This window comes from Castanea sativa, chromosome 5 (assembly GCF_040712315.1).
Source record: "Castanea sativa cultivar Marrone di Chiusa Pesio chromosome 5, ASM4071231v1".
NCBI classification, from domain to species: domain Eukaryota; kingdom Viridiplantae; phylum Streptophyta; class Magnoliopsida; order Fagales; family Fagaceae; genus Castanea; species Castanea sativa.
In genome coordinates, this window is record NC_134017.1 from 23,078,736 (window position 1) to 23,089,940 (window position 11,205).

Consider the following 11,205-nt stretch of genomic DNA (forward strand, 5'->3'; position numbering starts at 1 on the left):
CCTATTGCCATGCTTGCCCTTAATAGCATTTTTTTTTTTCTTGGTCCGCTTCCTTAGATAAGATCCTCACTGTAGACAATCTTCAGAAGAGACCAAATATATGTGCAAAAGGTGTGGTCAATGGTTTTTGGTATTCATTGGGTTTTGCCGGCGATGGAGACAGAGGAGGATTTGAGGTGGTGGGATGGCAGTGGAGACATTACAGGATTTGAGGTGTGTCGGCGGTGGAGATAGAGGGTTTGGGTTGGCTGGCCAACGATGGAGACAGGAGAGTTTGAGAAGGAGCTAGGTTTCTTCGATGAGAGAAAGAGAGAGAGCGATTATACGCTTTGTTAGTTTAGGTTTTTAGTTTTTTTTTTTTTAATAGGTGGTGTAGTTTTTTTTTTATATATATACAAGATAGAATTTTTACTCTAGCCTAATTTAAGTGTATATGTATGTGAAACTCCCTTTTGGAGACTTAAACCCCGGCCCTTGCTCCCAACACCTCACAAGCATTTATATTTGTAATTATGTGCAATTCACATGCCATTTTTTACACATGTCAGTTTATTAGAGCAGTTTGTAGCTTTAGGCTACAATTGGTTTTGTAGTTAAACTTTATTCTTTCTTTTATAGCTGTTCCTCACCTTAATGAACAATGAATCTCTGCATTTATGTTCAACAACTAGTATGTTACTAATAGGTGGTCTGATGTGCAGAGCTCACTTGTTTCCGTTGCTCCATCCATTACTCTTTATCATCGATGCGCGCAATAAATGTGTAACGCTTGCTTGGGTCATCATTATGGAGAATGACTATTCTAGTTTACTTTTTGACTCATCAATATCCACTTTGGAAATTCAATTAAGTTTGCTTATTTAACCATTAATGATTGGATTTTTTAAGAACAATACATTAGCATCTAACTCACAACTCTCAAGCAAAATTGATATCTTGACATTTTGCATCCTAACTCACAACTGATAATGTCCAATTACTAAGGGCAACACAATCAAACTGCTTTGTAATCCAAAGTAGAAGAAAGAGAACCTACATTGCATATAGTAATGGCAATATTTGAGATTCTGGGATGTAGCGATGTTTTATGAGCGCAGTCGGCCAATTATTGGAAAATAGTTTGCAACACACAGATAACATCGTTTCTCCAAAATAAAAAAACCATTGTCACACTGCAAAGGGCACAAAGTTGAGGTCAGCAATAGCAATTTGTTAAGAGTGGTCGATAGTTCAATGAATTTGAATTGGCCTTGAATGCAAATTGTCAATATGGTTGTAGAATGTTGATGAAAACATGTGGTAGTTTGTCCAATTTAACAATTCATAGTTGATATATGGAAGATGACATCTAGATATCCATTTCCAAAATATGAAATTATCAAAAACATGTAGGGAATCAACTTTGATCATGGATGGTGCAATTTGGTTAAAACTAAAAAGGACTTGGTTATAGTCATTCCTTGTCCACTTTTCAGTAAGCACCTTAACCTTCAAAGGGGTTTTCTTCTTCTTCTTTTACCGCAAGTCATGGATGCTATCTTGATGAATGAAATTAACATGAAAAAACTTTCCTTATTGACGAATGAGATGTTATCTTGTTCTGTTAATCATGGTATTAGTATACTCTCTCTCTCTCTCTCTCTCTCTTCACCTACACAATCCAAATATGACAAACCCATGACTGTTCAAACTATGGGGAGATTATTAGTGTAGGATTTTTTTTTGTCTAATAACCAATAATGCAAGACTTCTTTTTCAAATCAAAACTACATGTTTCTCACTATGATGAGACGAACGCAGCATGATCATATTCAAACACACCCAAAAAGGCATTTTTGAAAGCAAAAACACTAACACAATAAAGAAATTTGTGGAGAGGCAAAAAACATAACTGAATTTACAAGTCGAACAAGTTGAAGTAATGCGAAAAAATTAAATGCAAACAACAAGCCACAAGTAAAGTGAACACAATTACAAAGAGAAATAGTTGATTGAATTGAAGCTTTGGCTGTGATAGTTACATTCAGCTAGTTCTTGTCTTGCAAACTTTACAACTTAGCAAATTAATTCTCTGTTACAGTCTCTGATAATGTGCTGGTTTAAGCTGAAGAAAAGTGACTATATTAACCGTAAAACACTTCAGACATAAAACCCAGACATCCCTAGTTCTTAGATTCAACCTTACAAAAACAGGTTCGAGAGAACCCAACCCATGGTCACAAAGACTATCAACAAAGATTCAAAAAATTGGCCAAAATGAATATGAATAGAGATGAGGAAGGATTAAGATTAGATATCAAGTAGAACCTCGTGGAGTAAGTGACATATCCAGATTACACTTTCTTCTGGAAAGTATACGTATCTGTTAGTAGTCCCTTGCAATAAAGATCTAACAGCCATGTTATCCTCAGAATAGTGTTTCTAGCAGTTTTGGGGAAGACAAAGCCGCCACAGACTTAAACTGCTACAAAAAAAATCTCATTAGTGAACTCAAGGTTATGTAAAACCAACCCTACATGATTGTCAATCATAAGTTAAAAATACGAGTCCAAGGGAACTCTATAATAAAGCAAGCATGAATTTTTGTGTATATTGTTCTATTTGTTACCTTCTGTTGCCTATACTTCATTCGTATAGAACTCAGAGGACATCCATTGGTGTTCAACTGTAGATCTTGTAAGGCAAGAACTGTGGTTTTCAAATCTGATGCCTTGTAAGAGGTATAGTGTTCTAGAGTTGGATTCTGCCAGATACACAGAAGAAGTCATCTTTCTAGTATATAATTCAGTACATGGAAAGTAAATAAACAAAGAAAGAAAGGAGAAAATTCAAACCCATGGGTGATTTGACTGATCTAATGTCCATCTGGCGAGAAATACAGCTGATGCAGCTATGACAGATGGAAGGTAATTCAAGAAGCCATAGTCAATTAAGGTTAGTTCAGCTAAAAAGTTGGCCAAGTACTCCAGTTCAACACTAGGGGTCTGCATTTTCCATATGTAAAAATTAGATTTGACAATCCAAAAGGTTCAAATCTAAAGAGATTGGCATTTCCCAAACCAAGGCCAGGAATGACTTAGGCCAACCATGTTACCTTGTATGAAGCTTGTGCTGCTCGAAGAAATCTCCTGGAAATAACGAATTTGTAAAATCATATTAGGAACTTGAAAATACATACTGAAACTGTAAGCAGTATGAATGAAAATGACAGATAAGCTGAAGTACCTGAGAAAAGTTTTTGCAGTAGGTGCAACCAGTTGAAAGCCAATATACTTCAATACTTGAATCTCCAGTTCCAATACCTGCCATCATTTTATTCAGGAAAGCAAATCCCCAAAAAAAAAGGATTTTGGCAGGTTGTGCCAATAGTCTGAATTCTAATACTTAAAAGAACATCTCTTTGTCAGTCAAATTGTGTAATTGTTTAAAACTTTATGAAGTACAGGGCCTACAACCTGGCCATAAAAGTGAAGCACTAGACATCTTCATAAATTAAACAGATTAAAAAGAGTGATTTAGGAGTTCTACAGTCACACTGCTGTGACAGATCATTTCCATACCTCCTATATTTCAGTGAAATGTGATTTCCATATACCTACTTAACTAGTGACCCCAGGAATGCCGCAGCTCATGCATATCCACATAGCTAAGTATTACAGAAATAACTCTAATAGCCAATTTTTTATCATGTTACCATTTTAAAAAAATCTAACCTCCAACAAGGTGTCATAAGAATTATATTATAACCAAAAAAGCACCAAATACGTATGGTGGGTGAATATTTTGGGAATGATTACAAAGTTTTTCTTTTTTTTTTTATAATATTTTTTATATCAATAAGTTTACGCATGCACCTAGCGGGCTTTGAACCCTTGACCTTAACCTCCCATCATTTCTAATGGGAGAGGAGGTACTGTTTGAGCTAGAACTCATTGGTGAGAATTTTTTCAACTTCAAGTCGAAATGGAATCCATAATCTCTTTTCCCTTTTTCTCCCCTCCATTTTTCTTCTTTTCTCCAAAGTTTCCAATCCTATCAAGCCATTGCAGCATATCAGCATCATATGAGGAATTGTCTTCAAAAAAATGTTTTGGAGATCTCAATAGCTTTTATATGGTGAAGATAATCCACATGAGAGCAAAGAGACCAAGTTCACACTAATATCAATTTGTTTGGGACCTCATAAGCTCATACTGATACCTAGGCAATAAACTGATTTAGGTAAAGTTGAATAGATGGAAGATATAGATAACTCCAGATAATACATAATTTATACTGTAATTGGTCAACCGGGATTAAAAAAATTTGTTTACTTCCTTATTCTTTAAGTTTATGAGTAAAACATTCTATGGGCTGAGAGAAAGAACCATGACATACCTCCTCTCTTGTGTAAGTGTTGTCTGTGATGAGGCAAAACTCTTCCACACGCGGTGCACATATTTCTTCATACTTCCTTTAAATTAAACCACAAAGAGATGAACTTCATTCAGTAAATACTAAGTGCAGGGGGGGAAAAGATTTAATTTGACTAAATGGAACTTGCAAGTTTACAATCACTTAAAAGGAATAACATTTGACAATATAATTTTGTTGAACGATGGTCATCCGTAAAGCAAAATATGCTGAACAAGAAATTGTTTAAAAAGTTATTATAATCGTCTTTCAGCTTATAAACTTAATTTTTCCTCATTGGATATTTTGTAAATCATCCTATATAATTTAAAGAAACACAAAGTTTAACAAAATATTCAACCTTTACATATATATATATATATATATATATGTATGTATGTATGTATATATATATATATATATCACTGCATGTTAGACAAGATTGACAAAAAAAATATCATTTTATTTCATTTGATAAAACATATTAGGAAAGGAGAAGTTAAAAAATTAGTACAATTTAAGATTGTAGTCATGAAAAACCCGACCATGAGTATCATGCAGTTAACTCTGCTACAGATAAGGAAGCTTACGAGGCAATTAGCATGCAAGTGATGCCAAGAAGTTGAAGTTTTTGTCTTTCCATGTAATTTTGAGCAAGAAACCAATCAATGAGATAAACTGTGAGATAAAGCGTGTCCGGCACCAACCTATATTCCTCAGATACCTGAAACAAAATTAAATTGATAAGAAAGAGTTATTTTATTTTATTCATACTTTTTACTTTTTACATTCACACCACATTGAAAAAAAATGCATAACAGAGCATTACACCACTGAATAGTCATCAAGAAGCCTAATATCCATTTAAATTACACAAACTGAAGGAGACTTGAGAAAATTTGTTGCAAAATTGTATGAAATTCTTATCAATCAAATAGTGCAAAGTTAATGTTAATTTACATTACAAAATAAATTACCAACAATGACAACATAACTTGTGTAGCAGCGGCTGGAGCAACAAAACAACAGTAATTTTTATTAGAAATAGATACACCTTGACAATGTTTGACACAACACAACAATATGGGAGTTCACTGTACCAAAATTTTCCATTTTACTCTATATTGAAGCTGAATGTAACAATTTCAAACTGATCAAATAAACATCATACTTTGTTGATGAATATTATTATAAGCATCACAATATGTTGCATTAAGTATTAATGTCAAGCCAAATCATAGATGATACACTTTCAACCTCAATATATGAAAGGTCGCTATTAATATAATTTCCTAAGTGGAGGAAGGAGCTTTGGAAAAAGTAATTTGGATATGTTGCCCAGAAAAAGCAAAACTAAAAATTAGGACAAGAAAGTTGGCTGAGTTAATTATTTAATAATATGAGAAATTTCATTTTAACGTGAAAGTAGAAACAGTATAAAATCATTTGGTTCTAATCAAACAAGTTCAAGGGTGCTCTAAATAGCCATCAGAATGTTATTGGCATTGAAGCTTTCTAAATAAAAACACATGGTTAGGCATGCTAAAAGGCAATATTTATAAAAATTAAAAAGATCTATAGGAATCATCACATATGCAACTATGCATCTCAATTAATGCTTCTCAATTTTTTTTTATAAAGAAAACTCATCACTTAATAGATCAGTAATAGGACATTTTGATGGGATATTCTTTCATTTATCTGCCATGTTATGACCCTTGAGTATTCATTGCATCAGCAAATTCGTGTAGGTCAAATTGCAGTACAACTTAAGTGACAATTAATTATAAAAAAAATGGTAAAGGACAATCCTAATATACATGCATATGGTTTCTGTAAGCTTTTGAGCAGGATTAACGAGCATCTGGTCAACAGGGATAAACTCAAAGTTAAATTAAAACTAAAAACATAAATAAAAGTTTAAGGCTGCCAAGATTGCCCAGTATATAATACAGAAAGGCAGGTATCCCTTTAATGACGGACATCACTTGAGTGTGAGACACAGAAATCATCATCAATAGCTTCATAAAACACACCTACGGATGTGCACTTAACAAAAGCATGTGTAATTTAGACCACTTATGATGTCAGGCAGTGACATGATACTAACCTCTACAAGCCAATCAACCAGAATCCCCCGCATGCTTTGAGTTATATCTCTCTGTACTGTTTCCATGAAATTAGGACATGGTCTCCGGACAAGCTGTAGAAACAAAAGATTAACCCATTAGTAGGCATCATGTATACTCTTAATGACCTGAGCAACCATAATAATAAGTGGAAATACATATATTTTCAGCATTCTGAGCTGCATTAATTAGTTTTGATTTAAGGTTGTTACTGTTTTTTATCCTCGGTTTACCATGTCATATATTTCATAGTATATTTTCTCTATCCTCTCCCTTCTTAGAAGAAAATTGCTGAACAACCAAAATAAACAAAATCTTGATCCAAAAGTTTGAAATATAATTAGTGGGGGCAATAAAAGGGAAAACTGACTATTATACAAATAAAAGAAAGGTATCTATCTACAGCACAAACCTCAGCAACACGTAAATTGCTATATATTTCAGGGGCATAGACACTGCATAATTGAGGGTCCTTATGATCTGCATCAATGTCTGTAATGTCTGGCATGTTTGATATAAGCATGTCTCCAGAAAGGCCACCTTTGACTGGTGAAACCATTTAAACAAAAAATGTCACTGTTTGCTGCATGCATCTATATATGACAGAGAAAAAACAGAAATATCCCTTTTAGCAAACAATCAGCCATGATTCATGAGTTACCTTTGCCCTTGATATGAAACCGTATTAACCATGTTAATTAACATATAATCAATTATCTTGAAGAACCAAACCCACTTAAACATAAGTGTCTGTTTGGGATGTGAATCATGTGATGAAAATCCCAGCTTATTTGAGTTTTTAACTTCTTTTTTGTACTATTCATGAGTCTCATTGCACTTTTTGATACTATTCATAGGTCTCATTGTACTATCTAACTAGCTTTTAACCTTTTCTTTCTATACTTTTAACAAAAAGTTTTCAAATTCAGCTAAATAAATTGTTCCTAAACGGACACTAAATGACTCGCTAATAATTTGAAATATTCATGTTATGGCAAAAGAAGCTTAGAAAGCAACATACGGTGCTAGCAGAACTCAAAATTATTGCATTCAACAAAGATTTCCAATTAAGTGGGTTGGCCATCTTGTGAATGACAAAGATTCCATGATGGTAAGACATTGCAAAGCAAAATAATTAAAGTAAAAATGTTCATTCTACTCCTTGTGGGAGATTAAACTGATTTCATGTTATTTTCAGCTAATTGCAAAGCTCTCCCCAAAGGGTCACATGCTCACTTTGAGAAATTGGAACCTCAGACAACAAGCTATAAGCATATAATCATATATCTTTGTTGAACAGTTCTTATTATATATGTGGTGTACTTTTATACTTGTTTAAAGTCTTAGAGTTTGGATTTGAATTGTTCTTACTATATATATGGTCTGTATTGTTGAAGTGTTTTCTGTACTTGGCAGCTACAATTGGCTAATACCACATTGCATATGAGGAATACACAAACAAATTTTATAATCATGAAACCAGCTCAGGTCAAACCTAAAGAGCCAATTTAACCCTTTGAGCTCTCCACTTATTAACTACTACTGGATTACAGTCCCACATTCAGTTCTTATTCAGTATCATGATTTTGGTATATACTTCATTATCAGGCCTTTTTTACACTTCAAAACAAAAAGACATCAACACACATGAGTCTCCTGGAAATGGATTCCTTCTTGAACTTCATTTCTAAGTAGTAATATTATGCATGTTATGGTTACCATGCATGGAGGTGTGAAATTGAAGTAGACAACAAACCTTTCTTTGGAGAACTTTGAGCCTGTGAAGAACTCTGATTTTCAAGACAATGGTCATCGATCCCATGCTTCCCTATGGTAGTTAACCAAAGAGGTACCTTTTCTTCCAAGTAAACTGAACATGTAACTTCTTCTGATCTAGGATTTATTTTTCCTGCTTCTTGAAGAACATTTGCTTTTGAACCAGTTTGAAACTTTGGGACTTCTACAGCATTTGATGGTGCCACTTTGCAGACCTTCACCTGACCCTTTTTAATTGACTTGCTGTTCTTAGCCTGACATTCAGCAATACAAAAGGAAGCAAAACTCAGATTCTTGAGTAATCAGAGCTTTGGCAACAATACTAATCTGCCCGCTGAATCTCTCAACTTGTTATACATTTTCCAGTAAATAGAACGTTAAAATGATTGTCATTTAAATTGTACTGATTACATGATTGTCAATCCTTCATAGGGGCAATTCTTTGTTTTCATTAATGGTTATTTTACCTATCAAAATATTTGTACTTATTACATGATCAATTACCAAAAAAATTCAAAACAGGCATCATATTTTCTGGCTCAACTCGCAAATATAATATATATATATATATATATATATATATATATATATATATATATATATATATATATATAAGCTTGTCATTATTTCTTTCGAAAATTGACAAGAAGACAAAACCAAGATCATGAATAAATTAGATGGAATATTAACCTGAATTTTTGCTGCATTCAAGCAGCTCCTATACGAGCCATTGCAGCAAGAATTGGTGACATCCTGAAGAACAGCCCTCCTCTTACGCTTAAGACATGCATTACTGGGAGCATTGTTGTTCTCATCCAAGGCAGTTTTTTTTTGGATTCCTTGCAGAGTCCGCTTCAGATTTTGTTGTGTAGGAGCTTTTAAAGGGGGCAATTGTCCAGATACACGAAAGGCGGCAGCTCTAGCACGTGTTAATGGAGCAGTAAGCTCTCCACCCTTAACAGTAACCAGATTTTCTTTTCTCATGTTTAGAAACCTCAGAGAAAAGAAAAGCTCAAACCCAAAGCATTAAATTTAAACTACACCTGCAACAAAATGAACAAACAAATGCAAAATTAATTTAAGAACAAGCTGTTCTGGCAATAAGCCTGTAGAAATACAGCTAGAGTAACAAGAATTTTTATTAATCTTGGCAACACCAGGTTAGTACGTAAAATATGTTCCATTAGCAATAACAACATTCACTGAAGAAAATATTAGGTGTGTTGTGAACACAACTTCAAAGAAAAACCATTTCCAGTCCTAACTCCCTATGAAGAGTAAAAAAAAAAGATTTTGCAAGTCCCCAATTCATGTTCCCTTGTAGTCATAATCCTAGATAATTGGAGTCAACCACATGAATCCATTTCTACTAAAACTCTCTCTCTAAGGCCATGTATCACTATCACCTTCATTACTACATTATGCCTTCAAGGCATTTAACTACACCCCCAAATTTCTTTCTTCATAATCCAAACTTTCTTTTCCCTTGAAACAAAGTAATCAACTAGCAAACCAACAAAATCAAGATAGTTTCCATCAAGCAGGTTTTGGACACAATCTTAACAACATAGTAAATAAACAAATAAGAGCATCAAACAGCCTTTCACACACAATAAAGATAACATAGAATGCAAACATATAACCTTAACCAAAATCTTTTTCAAAAATTCTTGCAGAATTGCAAATCACAGAGAAACCGTTCTAAGAGAAATGCAAGAAAATCTTAGACACGAGCAGGGAAATATTGGCAATAAATTATAATGCCTGATTTAAAAGGTTAAACAAAATTAGAATAAATTTGAACCCTGAATTTTCAAAAAAGAAAAATAAAAATAAAAAGCCATAGAAAAAATTCTCAAATTTTGAAATAACCTTGGATCCAAGAAACAATATCCAGAACAATATACTTTAAAAAGATTTTTTTTTAAATTCAGCTTCTTTTTCTTTAACCACAAATTCTCAGCATTCTTTAACCCAAAAGAAAAAAAATTTAAAAACCAAGGAAATGCAAAGAAAACAACTTTCTTCTTGCAAATCTAGGTTCCAATAATTCAAGATTTACCATTTTCTGGGGCTCAGAAAATGAGGACTAGAAGAAAAGAAAAGTATATTCTTACGTCTTGTTCTCTTTCATTTCAAATTTTGCTTCAAAAAATGTTCCAAAGAAAATCGAACCATGAACAAATGGTTTCATAAATTTTGCACTTCTTTGGCCACAAATACTTCAAAAAAGCAATCCAACCTTCAAAACTTTTTAAAAAAAAATCATTTCTTTTCCCACATTTTCCCACCAACCAAACAACCACCCCCAAAACTCCAAGAAAATGAAAAATTAAAACAAACCCACTAAGCCCTTTTCGATTTTTGTCCAAATAAACCACAAATCACCCAATGTCCAAAATTCAAAAAAAAAAAATCCGAACAAAAAAGAAAAACATTAATAAACATATAGTACATTATACAAATCTACATTTGTGTATAAATTTATGCATGAAAATTGACCTGAATCTCTCTTCTAAAAGCTCCTCCAACAAAACTCAGAGAGACTCTGAGAAAGAGAGTGAGAAAGTGAGAGAGAGAGAGAGAGAGAGAGAGAGAGAGAGAGAAACAATGGCAGTGAAAGTGAGCGGGATAGTCTTGGAGTTTAAATTCTTTGAGAACCCAAAAATAATAATAATAATAAAAATAATAATAATATTATTATTATTATTATTAAAATAATGGGGGGTTGACCATTTGACTTTGCAAAAATTGAAAGTAAAAGATAACTTCATTGATGAGTGTGAGCTGTTTCAATTTTCATTTGTTTGTTTTATTTATTATTTTGAGATTTGCTTTATACTACGTTTTAAGATCGCGCGTGGTCGTTTAACGTTGTTAGTTTACGGTTTTACCCCCTATTGTTTGG

At 33.3% G+C, this 11,205-nt stretch overlaps 1 protein-coding gene across 2 annotated transcripts; it reads right to left on the reverse strand.

The window, feature by feature from the left end:
* Window positions 1–1,962: 1,962 nt before the first annotated feature.
* On the reverse strand, window positions 1,963–10,915 carry LOC142634045 (cyclin-A2-3). Of its 2 annotated transcripts, none has more exons than XM_075808315.1 (12): window positions 10,800–10,915; window positions 8,988–9,340; window positions 8,278–8,551; window positions 6,934–7,067; window positions 6,503–6,595; window positions 4,983–5,116; window positions 4,378–4,453; window positions 3,226–3,302; window positions 3,095–3,128; window positions 2,835–2,984; window positions 2,609–2,743; window positions 1,963–2,461 (listed from the first exon to the last, which is right to left on the reverse strand). In XM_075808315.1, the coding sequence occupies exons 2-12, from the start codon at window positions 9,279–9,281 to the stop codon at window positions 2,408–2,410; spliced, it is 1,455 nt and encodes a 484-aa protein (XP_075664430.1). In that variant the 5' UTR covers window positions 9,282–9,340; window positions 10,800–10,915; the 3' UTR covers window positions 1,963–2,407. The 2 variants fall into 2 exon arrangements, with proteins under 2 accessions (XP_075664430.1, XP_075664429.1); XM_075808314.1 differs by having other exon boundaries at window positions 2,266–2,464.
* Window positions 10,916–11,205: the final 290 nt, after the last annotated feature.

What these genes read in the sequence shown, in the direction of transcription:
- LOC142634045 (XM_075808314.1), bottom strand. Translation starts at nt 9,281, where the DNA reads ATGAGAAAAGAAAATCTGGTTACTGTTAAGGGTGGAGAGCTTACTGCT. An exon ending in CAGCACAAGCTTCATACAAG is followed by an intron (nt 2,985 to 3,094) that starts GTAACATGGTTG and finishes TGGAAAATGCAG; the next exon opens with ACCCCTAGTGTTGAACTGGA. An exon ending in TGAAGTATAGGCAACAGAAG is followed by an intron (nt 2,465 to 2,608) that starts GTAACAAATAGA and finishes TTTTTTTTGTAG; the next exon opens with CAGTTTAAGTCTGTGGCGGC.